Source organism: Mus caroli, unplaced genomic scaffold (assembly GCF_978045245.1).
Source record: "Mus caroli unplaced genomic scaffold, Mus_caroli_1 scaffold_5, whole genome shotgun sequence".
Taxonomy (NCBI): domain Eukaryota; kingdom Metazoa; phylum Chordata; class Mammalia; order Rodentia; family Muridae; genus Mus; species Mus caroli.
The window spans coordinates 116,735,447-116,755,202 of NW_028227260.1; the positions used below are offsets into that span (position 1 = coordinate 116,735,447).

A 19,756-nucleotide genomic window follows, 5' to 3' on the forward strand; every position below is an offset into this window, starting at 1 on the left:
ACTCAAAAAAAAAAAAAAATGCGGAGACTTCGACTTTGGACTATTTGCTCTTGATTGTAGCTCTTCTTTTTTGAAACATGTATTTCTTTATCTGTATGTGGGATGCCCGAATGCCACTATGTACCCGCAGAAAGCAGGGAACAACTTGTAAGAGTCAGTTCTCTCAGTCAGCAAGTATCCACAGAGCCATCTCATCAGCACCACAATATACCTTGGATGGAGAGATAGTATGTACTTCCCCCTCTGTTCTGTGACTTGTGCACATGCTATGGGCCTATGCACAGGTCTTTAAGTTCGGCTCAAATCACACCTCCTCTCCAACTTGCCTACACTCCGCTAGCCACTAGAGTACTCCATTTTTGTCAGCTCCATAAGGGCAGGGATTTTATGTGTTTTCATTCACGGCTGTGTCCTCAGTGCCTGGGCAGAACAGTACTTAGCAAGTAATAGATACTTAAGAAACGTTTGTTCAGCTAATTATTTTAATTGTTTCATTGTATGGCAACTGAGTATCTCCTTGTCTGTCTCTACCAGGTGTTCTGTCTTGTTTTTCTTTATATTCCTAACACTGTACCCATATAGTAGATGTGAGCTTAGATGGATACAATAGGAGTTTGGTCAGAGGCACCATTTCTTTTGCTTTGTTACATTTTGCAAGAGGCAAAATGAGAGGCTCATCTGAGAGGCAGGGGCATGAAACACTTCCCTCCCTGTACCTTATGGACTCCAGATGATTCCACTTCAAATGCTTTTACCACTCTTTGAACATATGCTGGCCACTCCTTCATGAACTTCTAACACAGGGCCCTCCGTATAGTACTTGATGGGCATCTGGCTGTGCTGGCTACAGTAATGAACACTGGCTATCACACAAGATGATTCAAGCCACTCCAAGAGGAGAGGAGCAATCACATTATTGGAGCACCTGAGGACACTGTCATTAGAGCTGTACCCACTGCACTTCCATGTGACTAACTAGGGCTTATTAGACCTGGCATGCCCCTAGGCCTGAGCCTAAAGTGCCCTACTCTTGAGCCCATTCAAAGAAGGCAGATGAAAACTTAAGAGGCTCCGACCGGCTTAAAAAGCCAGTGCGCTGTTTCTCTTGTATGCTCTTTGCCATTTCTTCAGCTTTTGTTGTAGGGTGGACCTTCCTCTTATTGAATGTGGCTTCTCCTATTTAATTCCCCCCACAAAAAGTCTTAAAATACAGGTGCTGTAATCACCATTTCCCAGATTGGGAAACTGAGGCAGCCAGTAATAAATAAATAAATATATATCCCTTGAACCACCTGCCAAGGGATGTCACCACCCACATTGGGCTAGGTCTTTCCACATCAATCATTAATCTTAAAGATGCCCCACAGGAGGCTGGGCAAGACACTCAACTCTCAGCACTTCCGTTTGTTCTCTTATAAAATGGCCTGGGAAACGCCACCTGTCTAGCGCTGTGGTGAGGATTAAAAGAGTTAGTATTTTACCAGAAGCCTGGTTAAAAACAAAGCAAAAGAAAAACAAAACAAACAGACAAAACCCGAAGTGCTTCAGTGTCTGTTCGGTAGCCACCCATCTGTCTTTTTCAGATGGCGGGCCTTTGCCTGGGAAAGTTGGCCGGGCGCTTTCTGTATGGTGGCAGACACAATCGCCATTCGGAGAGTGGCGAGGAGTTGAAGGAAACGCCCCTGCTCGCCACGCCTAAAACCAAGGACAAATAGGGGAGAAGGCTGGGAACGCCCCGAGCGGAAATCGCAAAAGCGATGGGCGTAAAGGGGGCTGGAAGGCGCCTTGTGTCCGACTGGACAAAAGGGAAGCAGAGGAAGCGGCTGCGGCACAGCGTGGTGCACCCGTAGAAGCGCCGGCAGCGGAATACCCGTCACTTCCGTCTCCCTTTGGCCACCCGGCCGATTTCTAGCCGCCCTTCCTGAAATTACCTACAGAGGGCGCGCTTCTTCACGCAGCCTGTTCACCACACAGGCTGCCTGCCAACGATTGCAGTCCGCCCCACCTCCTCCAAGAAGCCTTCCTAACACCGCTCCAGCCATTCGCTTGCTGGCTTGAACCCTCAGAAACGTCATCAGCAGTACATAATATAGAATTTGGGCATGTGCTGGCTGGTCGGCTAAGTGTGTGGGATCTGTTAGGCAAGTCTTAGCTCCTCGACAATAGCATACCTAGTATTTCCTTCAATGGCATATGTTCAAAAAATGTTTGACGGGCCTCGACTTGATGTATAAGTTCCTGAAGGAGACTTTCCGGGTCCCAATGACATAATGCCTTGAGATAGATGATAAGACTCTTCACTGACTAGATGGGGTCAGTGTAACCCACGTCAGAGCACAGTGGCTTGTGCAAAGCAAAGCCATGTGCCGGGGGAGTAGGGGGGGGGGTTGGAGGGGGGGTGGTGGCATTCATTGATTTAAAAAAAGAAAAAAGATTTCTCAGCCCCAGCTTTAACGTAGAACCCCTGATAAACATGACTCTTGTCCTCTGGAAGACAGCCCAGGGAAAATGACAACAGCACAAGATGGAGTCTCATGCACACTAAGTTGTGTGACCCGGGGCACACCATGTCCCTTCTCTGAACCTCATCTTCTGCCTCTGTATCTTCGAGTCTGTCATGGGAGGGGGTAGGTGATCAAAGAACACAGCAGTCAGATCATTCTTTCACTTACCTGATGAGAATATATTCAGGAAATCCTTTGAATTATAATGTTTAAGTTGAAAGATGAAATGGAAACGGCTTTTGTGACAACCATGACTAAAAGAGCCCTTTCTTTGTTAACTGGAAGAGCATCTACGAAGGTTTGCCACCTTTGGTTTGCCACTGTTGAAATCCATGAGAAACACTCAGTAAATGCTGCCTGGGTCTAAACAAAGGATCCATAGATAGATGGGAGAGTTATGGATACAGAATACCAAATGTGTGCTAAATGCATTATTCTGACTCGAGTTCCCCAGGGAATTGTTCGATGACTTTAGAGAGGACAAGGATGACTGTGGCCAGGGGTCAAGAGAGACCCCACCATGGAGGCAAGATTTGAGGTGGGCCCTGGTAATTTTGGCACAGGACCATGAAGAAGATAGTGGGAGAACTCAAGGCACAACAGGGGTTAGGGTGCAGAGGCAGGATGGCACAAAGGGAAATCACAAGTGCCACTAGACACAATCTCTAATTGTGTAAAAGACTGCCCTGTGTGGGCTCTCAGTATCTGTTTCTGTAATCAAGGAAAAGGGGAGGAAGGAAAGGAAGAAGGGAGGAGCATGTTATTTAGCTAATTGAAACCTAAACTTCCTACAAATGGAAGAGTTGGGACAAATAGACCAGCAGAAACTAGAGGAACAGAGCTGTGGGAGCAAAAAATAGCCTCTCCCATGAGGTTAGATGCTCTAAAAGGGGAGACCAGACACATGCCTGGTTTGTTCATCCCTATAATTTTAGCTTAAAGAACAGTGGCCAGCACCAGAAACGGAGAAAAAGGTAGAAGGCAGGGCTATTTGGTAAAAAGGTCAATGGAACAAAGACAAGAGGGTAGTGGGGGTGAATATGATTAAAATACATTACACATATGTATGAAAATTTCATAATGAAATCTGTTACTATGTATAATTCATATGTGCTAATAATTTTAATTTTGTTTTGTTTTGTTTTTTAAGACAGGGTTTCTCTGTGTAGCCCTGGCTGTCCTGGAACTCCCTCTGTAGACCAGGCTGGCAGCCTCCCAAGTGCTAGGATTAAAGGCATATGCCACCACTGCCCGGCCAGGCCACTAATAATTAAAAAACAAACAAACAAACAAACAAAAAACAACAACAACCAGTAGCCAGCACACAGAGAAAGTTCTAGAAAAATTATCTGATGGAGGGAGTGTGGTAATGGTGGAAAAGGCAAAGAGTGTGGAGGGTTTAAGTCCTCATTCTTATTCATTGCCTGGGTGCCCTCAGGCAAGCTGCTTAGTGTCTCTAAGACTCATTTTCCTCTCCAAGACAGTAGACACCAGTTTTTGTTTGCTCTCTCTCTCTCTCTCTCTTAAAAGATTTATTTGTTTATTTATTTATTTAATGTATATGAGTTCGCTGTAGCTGAGATGGTCGTAAGCCTTCATGTTGTTGTTGGGAATTGAATTTTGAGGACCTTCACTAGCTCCAGTCAACCCCCCCCCCACTCGCTCAGTCCCTGCTTGTTCTAGCCCAAAGACTTATATATTATTATACATAAGTACACTGTAGCTGTTTCCAGACACCACAGAAGTGGGTATCAGATCTCATTATGGATGGTTGTGAGCCACTATGTGATTGCTGGGATTTGAACTCAGGACCTTTGGAAGAGCAGTCAGTGCTCTTACCCGCTGAGCCATGTCACCAGCCCCTAGTTTGCTTTCTCTTGCTGTGTTAAAGACCTTGATTAAAAACAACTAGAGAGGAAAATGTTTATTTGGCTCACACATCCCTTTCACAGGCCATCACTGAGGGCACCCAAGGCAGAAACTCAAGCATGACAGGAACCTGGAGGCAGAAATCCAAGCCGTGAGTATGAAGAAATGTTGCTTGTTGGCTTCCTCTCCATGGCTCTCTCTCAGCTTATTTTTTCATACAACACAGGCCCACCTGTCTAGGGGTGGGACTGTCCATAGAGGGCTGAGCCCTCCTGCCATCAATCAAGAAAAACATCCCCACCAACTTGCCCACAGGCCAATTTGCTGTGGGCATTTTCTCGATGGAGGTTCCTACTTTCCAGATGACTCTAGCTTATGTGAGTCGACAAAAACAACAAACACAACAACACAAAACAAAAAGCACAATAGCCATTGTGATCACACCTTTTTGACTGGGGCACATTCCTGCACAGTGCTTTGTACACAGCAGGCAGCCAGATAGTATTTATTTATTGTCTGACAGGTAGGTTGGGACCTGTAGGCAGTGCAAGCTTGGCATTTGAAGTAGAGAATTGGATGACGAACATGTGTATCTTATCATAAGAGATGGAAGTCCAGGGATTAGGTTGGTCCAACAGTCAGGTATTTACTCCAGGCTGAGATGGTGGCCATAGGATTAGCAAGAAAGGGATGGCAGGAAAGAGGGAATCTTTCCTCTCTTGTTTGGTTGGTTTTGTGTTTTTAAGACCATGACTGAAAATTAGGAAAGGGGCCAGAATGCTACCAGCACCTGCCAAGTGTGGTGTTGCACCAGAGTCAAGTTGAGTGCCAGCTACAACACCCTTGTCATGGACTAAAGAAACCGGAGACATTTGTAAGGTATTCCTGATCAGTGGGGGCAGAATGGCCAATCCCCAGACTGCACGATTGTCAGCAAAGATACTGGGTAACGTCAGACACTGCAGATATTTCCTCTCCCTTTCCTTAAAGAGTCAGGAAAGCATTGTCCACAAGGGGGCAGATGATGTCTGGCCAAATCCAGTCTTAGCAGCAATTCATTTTTTTGTTTTGTTTTGTTTTGTTTTGAATGTTAAAATGTTCCTGAATATATTTTTCGACGATGTTTAAAAGACAATCTTCTCCCAGAAAGTCTTGCTCTCTGAACAAGCACAAAAATGGATATTGAAGGCATCCTTCTCCCTGCACTATTAAAAGGGATGTAGATCACAGAGGCATTCAAATTGAGATGTGGTGATGAGCACTGGGGAAGCCCTGGCTGGGGTATGAGACCTGGATTATCAATGCATTATTAGTCTTCCTCCTGTCCATAGCACATGGCTGACCTGCTGTCTGTATCCCCTTAATAAGGCTAGAAGAGGTGGAGGGATGTTCAACAGAATCCAGGCTAAACTATTGTAGAAATACAGAAGAAATGGAATTTTGGGTTTCTCTATGCAACCCTGGAACTCACTCTGTAGACCAGGCTTGAACTCAAACTCACAGAGATCCATCTGCCTCAGCCTCCCCACTGCTAGGATTAAAGGCATGCACCACCATTGCCTTTGAGAGTTAAGAGCACAGTTCTAGGTCCACAGTGATCTGAGTTCAGATCCCAGTCCACCATCTGAGTTCCACTGCCTGGGGCACACTGCTTAGCCTCCTGAGCCACGGTTTCTCATCAGTAAAATGGGGGAAGTAAAACCAGTGGTCACTTTAGAGGGTGCCTGTGAATTTTCAATGAAACCATGCAGAAATGAGAGCATGCCTGCCACACAGTCAGCACTTAGGACATGCTGGTTGGGATTTTTGTTCCTGTTGGCAGTTATAATAAAGAAATGTGGTTCTGCTGAATAAACTGAATGTAGAACAATTGGAAGGTACAAATGGCAGACGAGTAAGGGGCTACCCAGAGATGGTGAAAGTGGAGGAGCAGAGGTTGGGAAAGCAGAAAAAGAGGAATGTTCCGGGCAGAGGGAAAGTGGGGATGCTCAAAGGATGACAAGAGACGACTGGGCTGGCCCTGGTGACTATACTCTGTCAAGGACAGAGTCTGCTGTCATGGGGGTGAGCAGATACCTGGCCAGCCAAGCCCAACACAGAACCAGCCAGGTTTTGCCGGGAGATTGTGTTGCTACTGTGTTCTCAACAATAAGGCGTCAGTGAAGTGACTGGAAAGAAAGAATGACTCTAGGCACAGTATTTATTCACTCATTCAGTGATTGGTTGATGATATGTGTATGGCTGTTTTGCCTGTGTGTATGTCAGTGCAGCACATACATGTTGGGCCCATGAGGCCACAGAAGGATGTCCATTCACCCTGGGACTGGAGTTGATTTAGTAACTGTGTCGGTGTTAGGAATTGTACTTGGATCCTCTGGAAAAGGCCAGCCCCTAACCAGCACAACTGCAAAATGCTCATTCCCAGGCCGTATGTCCCTGTAATTTCCTTTCCCCCAGGAATAATAAACGAAGGAAATTCTTTTTGTATAGCTTATTGACTTACATTTTTGTGTATATACACTGTATGTGTGTGTTCATATGTGTATGCAGGTGTATCTACAAGTGCATGCTCATGTGGAGGCCGGAAGTCAACATCAGGTGTCTTCCCTTATCACTCTCCACTATAATTTTGTTCTGTTTTGTTTTTCGAGACAGGGTTTCTCTATGTAGCCCTGGCTGTCCTGGAACTTACTTTGTAGACCAGGCTGGCCTCGAACTCAGATATCCGTCTGCCTCTGCCTCCTGAGTTATGGGATTAAAGGCGTGCGCCACCACGCCCGGCTGCCACTATAATTTTGTAGACGAGATCTCCCACCAAACCTGGAGCCCGCCATTTCAGTGTGACTGGCTGGCCAGCAAGCCCCTGGAATCTGTCTATTACTAACCTACCCAGGACATGCCACTGTGCCTGGGCTTTTCTGTTGGTGCTAGGGATCCAAACACAGACCCACATGCTTGCACAGTTTGCCTACTGCAGCCATCGTCATGGCTGGGGTTTTGTTGCTGGGTGCTGCGGTAGCTAGGTTTTTAACTTTTACAATTAATTTATTTACTTTATGTGTATGGGTGTTTTGTCTATGTGTATGTATGTATATATGGGCATGCCTGGTACCCAGGCTGGTCATCAGATCCTCTGAAAATTGGGATTTGGAGTTACAGATGTTTGTGAATCACCTTATTCGTACTCAGAACCACACCCGTATCCTCTGAGAGAGTAACAAGTGATCTTAACCACTGAGCCATTTCTCCTTCCTTCTGTTTTGTTTTCTGAGATGGGGGTCTCACACTATGGTAGGCTAGCCTAGAACTCACTATATGTACTAGGCTGGCCTCAAATTTGCAGCAGTCCTCCTGGAAGTCCTCCATCCACAGGCTCTTAAGTGCTGTGACCAGCATGCCGAACTGGAAGGAGATTCAATTTCTTAGGTCCAGGACCTGCTGTAATGTGTTTGTTACCATTGATAAGTTTACCTTTCCCTGTTAGCAATCCCAGTAGCTCCTTGACTTGGATCCCACAATGCTGGTCAAATAGATTAGCCCTGGGTATTTCTTGATTACAGGTCTTGGTGGGAAACCTTGGCCTAAAAGAGCCCCGACCAAGAGATAATAGCAAGATTGTTTTATATTTAGCTTTGGGTCATTATAAGTGATTTTTTTGGCACTGCATTTCCTTTCCTAAATACGGTTGGCTTAGGATAATATTAGAATTCCTTTTATTGGAGCCAACAGAAGAGAGTGAGTAACTTAATGCCTTTCCAGTTGAGTGGTTATGGGCTTGTAAGCACAGTATGACTTTCGTTCTGGGCACCACTTACTGTTTGTCTTTCTGGGGCTCCCTTTTCCCGGTGGCAAACACAGCCAGCACACTCCACTGAGTATTTTTATAGCCTACATGAAATCTAAGGCATTTTCATGGTCTTAGTCTAGTGTTGTACCAAGAACCTCTGCATAAAGTCAACTTCAGGGTACCCACTGTAACACTTGCCCCTCTGTGGACTCTGTTGCCTCCTGAAACTAACTTCTTAACTGTCTTCTCTGGACTGTGCAAATTCCTCTCAGCAGGTTTAGGCAAGAGCAAGCAGGTGGTATTGACCTGAGGTCACCTGACCAGAGCCTGTTGGGAAACAGTTCTCTATGCCAGGGGCGGGACCGGGGCCAGGATGTGTGTACAAGGTGAATGGCTATTACCTGTGACGAAGCAAAAACAGCTCTTACCTCAAAGAGAATTAAGAGTTTATAAGGGAACATGGCTTCAGGGTATTGCAAATACAAATGAAATAACCATGTTATGAAGGTTTTATAGTAGCAAAAGAAAAGTCATAATCTTTCAATACATTACTGGAAACATCAGGCAGGTGTTTCCAGCAAACTGAGGCTAACCTCTGCTGTAGGCCTCATGTTATCGGATGGCTTGGGAAAGCTAGTTGTCTGTCAGTACATTTCCAAAGTTTTCACATGGTAGTCACATGGCTAGTAAATCAGACAATCGGGCAAAGAATGGCTTTGAAGGAGGCTAATGATAGCCCATGACATCTGTATCTGCAACATGCCAACTCCACAACCATGAACTTCTAATCAGTCCACCAGGCTTGTAGAATCTTTAACAGAGGGCGTTTTCCTTCTGAGACATTCATTTCATACCCTTTGCACAGGACAGGGTGAAGGGCAGGGTAAGAAACTCAAAGCTCCAGCTCGTGAGATGTTTCACTGGCTAAGATCACTTGCGATTAAACTTGACAACCTGTTTGATGCCCAGGACCTACAGGATGGAAGAAGAGAGCCAACTCCTAGAAGTTGTTCTCTGGCTTATACATACAAGTCATGGCACATAAGCACTCACACAGACACACCCTCACCCTCACATAAACACATACAAAATAAAAATAAATAAGTGTAATAAAGGAAAGAAGCCCAAACTTGTGGAAAGACACCTCTTTTGCCTTAGGCAGGTTTCTTTCATTTCCTTCCTAAGATTTTAGAAAATGAAAAACACTTAAAAATAACTGTCCTGGCTAAAACCCAGCATTCTGGCTCAAGCCAGGAAGAGAAACTGTCAATTCAGTCTATATCTTGTCTCTTCCCTTGCCAACACCCCAATACCTTAACAATGCTTTTGGGAAGCTGAGGCAGAAGGACTCCCACTTGCTCAAGGTCAGCTTCGAGTTTTAAACAAGCTGGGGATATAGTAATTGCTTATTTAGGAATAAAAAGAAAGAAAAGGAAAGGAAAGATAGAAGAAAGGAAGACAGGAAGGAGGGAAAGAAGGAAGGATGGGGCAGAGGGAAAGAAATAAATAAAACATCTAGCTTTCTTACATATTTACATAAGCATCTCTCCCTCATTTTCATTTATTTATTTATTTATTTATTTATTTTTTGTGCGTGAAGCTGGGTATTATTATTTCGCCTAGGCTCCGCCCCACAGTTACCTGGCTGTTGCCAGGTATGCCTGACTCACTATAAAAGGGGCTGCTTGCCCCCTCTTCTCTATCATACCCTCCCCTCTCTGCCCCTTCTCTCCCCATTCCCCTCCGGTCTCTCTCCACGTGTTCATGGCAGGCCTCTACTACTCTTCCCCCTCTCTCTCTGTCTCTACTTCCTTCCCATGCCCTAAATAAACTCTATTCCATACTATACTCGACATGTGATTAGTCCCTCGGGGTGGGGGGTGGGGAAAGGAATGCCTCAGCATGGGCCCGCAGAGGCACCCTCTTCCCCAGCACCATACCGCGCCTCTACCAAACATACCCCTAGCTTCCTTTTCTTTTTTTATAAAACACAACACTAGGAATCACTTATTCCTGCACGGGCAACATGTATAAGCCTACAGTGCCAAAGTCCCAACGCATAATTGACTTGCAGGTACCAGGTCATCACTCTCCCTCCCAAGCTGGTACCCAACCTCTCCACAGGCCATCTGTGTTACCGCCACATTCTGGCAGCCCTTCTCTCCTCATTCCCCTTAGAGGTCATCCATGCATAAACAAACATGCAGCATTTTAGACCTGATGAAATCATCTTTACTCACGTTTATATTCAGGGTGACTAGCAGAGTGCAGAACCTATGTGTGCCTTTGAAACAGTCAATTGATTGAATGTCTGTTTTGTTCCCAGGTTTCCCACACTCATCCTAACCACAAAGGTGACCTGTCTTGGAGAAGTGTCTGCATTCAGGACTCAGGTCCAGCCAGGATTTCCCAAGACTAAAATTCACAAAATAAAATAAAACCACTCTGTCCTTGCTTAATATAAACAATTCATTCTTTTTCGGGATAGCACACAGAGTACCCAGATGTGAGTGTTCTCTTCCCTACTCTGTACAGAGTATTAAGGCAGAGCTTAGGCCTGGCTCTTCCGTAGTTGATGATTCCCTAAGAGGAGGGATGAAGACACTGGGGTTACTCTCACCCACGGGGACTCCTTCCTCACAGTTGGAAATTAAAACGCTGGAGTTTAGCCAGTGCTGTAATCTCAGGGCTTTTCAGCCCCTCCCAGGGCTAGCTTTCCCAGACAGCACTGCCTCCCCTTCTCAAGTGCCCTCCTCCCCTCCCCCACCTTTCTCACTCCCCACTTCACCCCCGCCCCCACACTACTATAGCAAGGCGGAAGGGCTGGCTTTCTGCACTTGATCCCTAGAAAAGAGCCCAAGGAAGAAAAGAGAAGGGAGGAGAGACAGCTGCCCCTCAGCCTGCCCTATTCTGACTGGCTGATCAGCTCAAGGAGGCAGCAGAGCAGAATGGTAAAGAAAAGAGACCAGAGTCGCCCCAGGCAGGAATTCTGACTCTACCGCTTACAAATGGTGTGCTGTAGGGCATGCTGCTTTGTTTCTTTGTGTTTCCATTTCTTTGACTGTAAAGCATGGAGGACTGACAGCTGGACCCTTTTTAAAGAACCATGCTAGGAACGCAAAGAATGAGTCAAAAGACTGGGAAGCATTTAAGAGTGCCCGGCATATAGTAAATGCAATATGTGTTGTTTTGTAAAGCGTAATCGTTTTATTAATTCTTTGAGACTCAGCCCCTAACTACTCCCAGATTTACCTCCCACCTCGTTCCTACCTTCTTTCTTTCTCTCTCTCTTTTTTTCTTTTCTTTTTTTTTTTAAAGATTTATTTATTTATTACATATAAGTACACTGTAGCTGTCTTCAGACACACCAGAAGAAGGAGTCAGATCTTGTTACGGATGGTTGTGAGCCACCATGTGGTTGCTGGGATTTGAACTAAGGACCTTTGGAAGAGCAGTCGGGTGCTCTTACCTGCTGAGCCATCTCACCAGCCCAGCCATCTCACCAGCCCTCTCTTTTTTTCAAGACAAGTGTTTCTCTGTGTAACAGCCCTGGCTATCCTGGAACTCATTTTTGTGGAGTAGGCGCACCTCGAACTCAGAGAGATCTGATTGCCTCTGCCCCCCCCCCCAAGTGTGCCACTACACCCTATTAATTTTTAATACAATATTTGAATGATCTGAGTATATATATATATATATGTATATATATATACACACACACACACACACACACACACACACATATATATATATATATAAAATGCAGTTTGATCACAATCACTCCCACTACTCCCACTGCCTAATAATTCCTCCTGGATCCATCCCCACTGTCCCACCCCCTGCCCACTTTCATGTTTTCCCTTTTAAAAAGGAACAAAACAAAAACAAAAACAAAAAAAATTAAAAAAAAAACCCACTGAGTTCAATTTATATTGCCCATATATGAATGTGTGTGGTTTTTGTGTGTGTGGTTTTGTTGTTGTTGTTGTTTGGTTCTTGTTGCTTTTTCAGAGGCAGTGTCAAGTAATCCAGTTTGGCTTCAAACTTAATATAGAGCTGGAGATAACCTTGAACCTCTGATCCTTCCGGTTCCACCTCCTGAGGGTTGGACTACAAGGTACTATTCCTGCTTGCTTGCTCTCTCTCTCTCTCTCTCTCTCTCTCTCTCTCCTCTCAACCATCTGTAATGAGATTTGATGCCCTCTTCTGTGGTGTCTGAGAATAGCTACAGTGTACTTATGTATAATAAATAAATCTTTTTAAAAAACATAATTATAGCCGGGCAGTGGTGGCACATGCCTTTAATCCCAGCACTTAGGAGGCAGAGGCAGGCAAATTTCTGAGATCGAGGCCAGCCTGGTCTACAGAGTGTGTTCCAGGACAGCCAGGGCTACACAGAGAAACCCTGTCTCGAAAAAACAAAACCAAAACCAAAACCATAATTATATTTTTAAAAAGACTGGTCCAGACTACACAGTGAGACTCTTGTCTTAAACAAAAATATTAACGAAACTGGAAGTGATGGTGCATCCCCTTAAACCCAGCACTTAAGAAGCAGAGATAGGTGGCTCTTTGTGGGTTTCTGGCCAGCCTGGTCTACATAGCAAGTTGCAGGCTAGCTAGGGCTATATATAGAGATTTTGTCTCAAAAGATTAATTCATGAACCATTGTTTCAAAAAGGGTTCAGTGGTAAAACACATAAGCATGCATGAGTCCCCAAGGTTCCATTTTTAGCACTAGAAAGCAAAATGAAACAAACAAAATGATAAAATTTATACTTTGCTACCTTTTTCCTTGGGCTGTTCTTAAAGCCTGACTAAGCCCTTGGGGAGCTGAGAAAAACCCTCGGAGAGTTTCTCCAGTGGTGCCTTCTGGGAAGAGTTGTTCTGGTAGTTGAGCTGGGCTAAAATCTCAGCGTCCCCAAAGATGTATGTGCTGCTATGGCAGCAGGCCTGAGGAGACTTGGGAGGAGGGAGAAGCCACAAGGCTGCCCAGCAAGACATCAACCCAGCATCCATTAGAACTCTTTCAGCCAGAATGGCACTGTGCAACGGGGACCCCAGAGGTTCCCTGTGCTCTTCAAATGTGGGGCTGCATTGCCACCCTGACCCCTCCTAGGCCTCTTATTTCTGCATCAGCCTTATATAAAGAGTATGGCTTCCAAGTGGCACAGCCTCAGAAGGGCTTCCACAGTTAGCTCCCCTAGGTTGGATGGCAGGGGGGTGAGTCTTTGAGAGAAACCAGAGACTATCAACTAGGAAGGCTTCAGAGCTTCTAGAGGGGTCCTTGACAGCCCTCCATTTCCCTTAGAGGTGTCCCCCCAAACATCCTGATGACTCTGATAACACACAAGCACATTCCTTTGGCTTCAAGCTCAATCAGGGCTGGACCCAGCTGTACAGCAAGCAGTTCAAGGGCATCTCACCTCTCACCCAGCTCAGATCTTGCCTACACAGGGTTTATTTTACTGTGGTTCTAGAGAAATGGGTGGGGGTGGGGTGGGGGTGGAGAGATAGTCCTAACAATCAGTATACACACGTGGACTCAGCAAATGTTTGTGGAGTGCCTGTTAAGAACAAAGTCCCATACCACGTACTGAGGAAGGGGGAAGAGAATACAAGGATGAATCAACTGTATCGGGGCCCTTTTGGACTTTGTCCTCTGACAGTGAAGTGCTCTCTAGCGACTCCTCTACCCTCCTCTCTCTATGTGTAAGATGGCACATAAAGTAAAAAGTTGAGTTCAGTCCCCAGATTCCAGAATAAGAAAACTGACTCCTGAAAGTTATCTTCTGGCCTCTACATGCACACAGCGACACTAGTGTATATGCACTCATGATGTGCATAAATCACACACACACACACACACACACACACACACACACACACACACAGACTTTAGGAGATGTCCCTTATACTATTTTAAATCATTCAATGTTGTATAAATTTAAACATACATGTGTATGTATGCACACACACACACACACATCCATGCGGGACATCCACTGAGCACATACACTAAACTGGTTACTCCTAGGTGCTGTGGATACATACAAGAAAAGAGAGAAACTTTTACCCTTATGAGAGGCAGAGACATAGGAAGGCAATTGCGTATAGTACCACAGGGATGGCAAGCGAGGGAGAATGATTAACCCCTATTGCCTCTAGACTTTTTGCAGACAAGCGAGGGAGAATGATTGACACGTGGGGACTGTCCTTAAGAGCCCAGAGCCTCTGCTGCTGTAGAACATGGCTGCTGTGTGAGTGAATGGCGCCCCCTAGAGTTTCACACTGCAATTTATGCCCCACTCCCCAGGCTGGAAGATGAGCAAGACCTGGGAGGCACTTGAGAACCAAAGGTGGTCCAAACTGGCTGGAGTAACTAAAGATGGAGTGTGGAAGCTGGAAACACATCATTATTTTGTAATGATGAAAGACAGGACTGGACAAGAACTGGTTCATTAGCAGCTAAGTCCAGGAAGGGATCAATGAAAAGCAAGATAGCTGCCTGATTTTAAAGGAATTCCTTCAAATTGCTTACTCTGTGCCAAGGGAGGAATGTAGTAAACAGTAGAGAAATTGTGCACTATTTAAAAAAAAAACAGCTTTATTTTTATTTTAAAGTATTATGTATTTATGTACCATCTAACTGTGGGTTTGTGCATGTGAGTGTTGGTGGCCACAGAGGCCAAAGGTGTACCTGGAACTGGAGTTACTTAAACACAGTTGTAAGCCACCCACTGTAGGTACTGAGAACTGAAGCTGGCTCCTCTACAGGAGCAGTGCACACTTTTTTTTTTTTTTTTAACTGCATGGCCATCTCTTCAGCCCCTACTACTCTTAAGTAGTGGTCAAAACTGACATCATTAGCTGGGCACGGTGGCTCACACCTGTAATTTCAACACTTCGGAGGCTGAGAAGAGGATTGCCTTGAGTTCAAGATCAGCCTGAGCTACATACAGAGTGAGATGTGCTCTCAGGAAAAAGAAAAAAGAAACATTGGTATTACTGATGAAACAGATATAGAACAAATAAACATCAAACAAAGATGCACTGTTCCAAGGTAGTCAGAAAGAGCCATGAGCTCAAAATGTTAGTGGGAGAGGAAACTATAATATTCAAAAGGAATTTTCTTTTTTAAAATAAAAGACCAAATATATGGATGCTGTCAATAGTTCTACATTAAGGAAAGTTAAAAAGAACAACTAAAGTCAGTCTGACCCCAGCACGGGTCCTGTAATTGGAGGGGGAAGTGTTCTAAAGAACACACTTGTATCAACTGAAGAAACTGCAATAAATACACTAAAGTAAAATAGTGTATGAGTTACATTTATGAAATTGATACTTACAGAACATTGGCTATATAGAAGGAAATTTTTATTTTTCTGTTGTTTGTTTTTGTTTGTCAAGTCAGGGTGTCTGCCTGTAGTCCTGGCTGTCCTGGAACTCACTCTGTAGACCAGGCTGTCCCTGAACTCAAGATCTGCCTGCCTCTACCTCTCAAGTGGTGGAATGAAAGGTGTGCGCCACCACCCAGCATTGGGTGTGTATGTGTTTGTGTGTAGTTTATATAAATATAACACACATTCATCAAACACATATACATTCCTATGTAAGTGTGTATGTTTGTGGGTTTAAATTTCTATCCCCACATCAGCAAACTGTAAATGGAACATGTAAATTCACATGGCAAAGAAAATGTGTCTAAATATTAACAGCAAATGACTGTGGAAGAGATTATGAGGTGTTTCTTTTTTTTAAGACTTATTTATTATTATACGTAAGTACACTGTAGCTGTCTTCAGACACACCAGAAGAGGGCATCAGATCTCATTACGGATGGTTGTGAGCCACCATATGGTTGCTGGGATTTGAACTCAGGACCCCTGGAAGAGTAGTCAGTGCTCTTACCCTCTGAGCCATCTCTCCAGCCCCCTATGAGGTGTTTCTTATGCTGTTTTTTTTTTTTTTTTTTTTTTTTTTTTTTTTTTTTTTTTAATATTTTTATTACATAATTTCCTCAATTACATTTCCAATACTATCCCAAAAGTCCCCCATAGCGCCCCCCACTTCCCTACCCACCCATTCCCATTCTTTTGGCCCTGGCATTCCCCTATATTGGGGCATATAAAGTTTGCAAGTCCAATGGGCCTCTCTTTCCATTGATGGCCGACTAGACCATCTTTCGATACATATGCAGCTAGAGACAAGAGCTCCAGGGTTCCGGTTAGTACATCATGTTGTTCCAACAATAGGGTTGCAGATCTCTTTAGCTCCTTGGGTACTTTCTCTAGCTTCTCCATTGGGAGCCCTGTGATACATCCAATAGCTGACTGTGAACATCCACTCCTGTGTTTGCTAGGCCCCGGCATCGTCTCACAAGAGACAGCTATATTTGGGTCCTTTCAGCAAGATCTTGCTAGTGTATGCAATGGTGTCAGCGTTTAGAAGCTGATTATGGGACGGATCCCTGGATACAGCAGTCTCTAAATGGTCCATCCTTTCATCACAGCTACGAACTTTGTCTCTGTAGCTCCTTCCCTGGGTGTTTTGTTCCCAATTCTAAGAAGGTGCACAGTGTCCACACTTTGGTCTTCATTCTTCTTGAGTTTCATGCGTTTAGCAAATTGTATCTTATATCTTGGGTATCCTAAGTTTTGGGCTAATATCCACTTATCAATGAATACATATTGTGTGAGTTCTTTTGTGATTGTGTTACTTCACTCAAGATGATGCCCTCCAGGTCCATCCATTTGGCTAGGAATTTCATAAATTCATTCTTTTTAATAGCTGAGTAGTACTCCATTGTGTAAATGTACCATAATTTCTGTATCCATTCCTCTGTTGAGGGACATCTGGGTTCTTTCCAGCTTCTGGCTATTATAAATAGGGCTGCTATGAACATAGTGGAGCATGTGTCCTTTTTACCAGTTGGGACATCTTCTGGATATATGCCCAGGAGAGGTATTGCTGGATCCTCCGGTAGTACTATGTCCAATTTTCTGAGGAACCGCCAGACTGATTTCCAGAGTGGTTGTACAAGCTTGCAATCCCACCAACAATGGAGGAGTGTTCCTCTTTCTCCACATCCTCGCCAGCATCTGCTGTCACCTGAATTTTTGATCTTAGCCATTCTGACTGGTGTGAGGTGGAATCTCAGGGTTGTTTTGATTTGCATTTCCCTGATGATTAAGGATGTTGAACATTTTTTCAGGTGCTTCTCTGCCATTCGGTATTCCTCAGGTGAGAATTCTTTGTTCAGTTCTGAGCCCCATTTTTTAATGGGGTTATTTGACTTTCTGGAGTCCACCTTCTTGAGTTCTTTATATATATTGGATATTAGTCCCTTATCTGATTTAGGATAGGTGAAGATCCTTTCCCAATCTGTTGGTGGTTTTTTTGTCTTATTGATGGTGTCTTTAGCCTTGCAGAAGCTTTGTAGTTTCATGAGGTCCCACTTGTCAATTCTCGATCTTACAGCACAAGCCATTACTGTTCTATTCAGGAATTTTTCCCCTGTGCCCATATCTTCAAGGCTTTTCCCCACTTTCTCCTCTATAAGTTTCAGTGTCTCTGGTTTTATGTGAAGTTCCTTGATCCACTTAGACTTGATCTTAGTACAAGGAGATAGGAATGGATCGATTCGCATTCTTCTACATGTTAACAACCAGTTGTGCCAGCACCATTTGTTGAAAATGCTGTCTTTCTTCCACTGGATGTTTTTAGCTCCCTTGTCGAAGATCAAGTGACCATAGGTGTGTGGGTTCATTTCTGGGTCTTCAATTCTATTCCATTGGTCTATTTGTCTGTCACTATACCAGTACCATGCAGTTTTTATCACAATTGCTCTGTAGTAGAGCTTTAGGTCCGGCATGGTGATTCCACCAGAGGTTCTTTTATCCTTGAGAAGAGTTTTTGCTATCCTAGGTTTTTTGTTATTCCAGATGAATTTGCAGATTGCACTTTCTAATTCGTTGAAGAATTGATTTGGAATTTTGATGGGGATTGCATTGAATCTGTAGATTGCTTTTGGCAAGATAGCCATTTTTACAATGTTGATCCTGCCAATCCATGAGCATGGGAGATCTTTCCATCTTCTGAGATCTTCTATAATTTCTTTCTTCAGAGACTTGAAGTTTTTATTATACAGATCTTTCACTTCCTTAGTTAGAGTCACGCCAAGATATTTTATATTATTTGTGACTATTGAGAAGGGTGTTGTTTCCCTAATTTCTTTCTCAGCCTGTTTATTTTTTGTGTAGAGAAAGGCCATTGATTTGTTTGAGTTAATTTTATATCCAGCTACTTCACCGAAGCTGTTTATCAGGCTTAGGAGTTCTCTGGTGGAATTTTTAGGGTCACTTATATATACTATCATATCATCTGCAAAAAGTGATATTTTGACTTCATCTTTTCCAATTTGTATCCCTTTGATCTCCTTTTGTTGTCGAATTGCTCTGGCTAGGACTTCAAGTACAATGTTGAATAGGTATGGAGAAAGTGGACAGCCTTGTCTAGTCCCTGATTTTAGAGGGATTGCTTCAAGCTTCTCACCATTTACTTTGATGTTGGCTACTGGTTTGCTGTAGATTGCTTTTATCATGTTTAGGTATGGGCCTTGAATTCCTGATCTTTCCAAGACTTTTATCATGAATGGGTGTTGGATCTTGTCAAATGCTTTTTCCGCATCTAAGGAGATGACCATGTGGTTTTTATCTTTGAGTTTGTTTATATACTGGATTACGTTGATGGATTTCCGTATATTGAACCATCCCTGCATCCCTGGGATGAAACCTACTTGGTCAGGATGGATGATTGTTTTGATGTGTTCTTGGATTCGGTTAGCAAGAACTTTATTGAGGATTTTTGCATCAATATTCATAAGGGATATTGGTCTGAAGTTTTCTATCTTTGTTGGGTCTTTTTGTGGTTTAGGTATCAGAGTAATTGTGGCTTCATAGAATGAGTTGGGTAGAGTACCTTCTGTTTCTATTTTGTGGAATAGTTTGTGAAGAACTGGGATTAGATCTTCTTTGAAGGTCTGATAGAACTCTGCACTAAACCCATCTGGTCCTGGGCTTTTTTTAGTTGGGAGACTGTTAATGACTGCTTCTATTTCTTTGGGGGATATAGGGCTGTTTAGATCATTAACCTGATCTTGATTCAACTTTGGTACCTGGTATCTGTCTAGGAACTTGTCCATTTCATCCAGGTTCTCCAGTTTTGTTGAGTATAGCCTTTGGTAGAAGGATCTGATGGTGTTTTGGATGTCTTCAGGATCTGTTGTTATGTCTCCTTTTTCATTTCTGATTTTGTTAATTAGGATGCTTTCCCTGTGCCCTCTAGTGAGTCTGGCTAAGGGTTTATCTATCTTGTTGATTTTCTCAAAGAACCAGCTCCTTGATTGGTTGATTCTTTGAATAGTTTTTCTTGTTTCCACTTGGTTGATTTCACCCCTGAGTTTGATTATTTCCTGCCGTCTACTCCTCTTGGGTGAATTTGCTTCCTTTTGTTCTAGTGCTTTTAGGTGTGTTGTCAAGCTGCTAATGTGTGCTCTCTCTAGTTTCCTTTTGGAGGCACTCAGAGCTATGAGTTT

General features: G+C 43.9%; 1 protein-coding gene across 2 annotated transcripts in view; it reads right to left on the minus strand.

Moving 5' to 3' along the window:
- Positions 1–19,756, minus strand: part of Steep1 (STING1 ER exit protein 1) — an 87,613-nt gene that overhangs the window by 21,843 nt on the left and 46,014 nt on the right. The window contains exon 7 of one of the 2 annotated variants that reach the window (XM_029473326.2): positions 8,922–9,132. The exons of the other annotated variant lie outside the window; for it this stretch is intronic. Coding sequence (XP_029329186.1) covers positions 9,091–9,132 — 42 coding nt within the window. The 3' untranslated portion in view covers positions 8,922–9,090. Of the gene's footprint in view, positions 1–8,921; positions 9,133–19,756 lie in introns of those variants that run through there. 2 annotated transcript variants of the gene reach the window in all.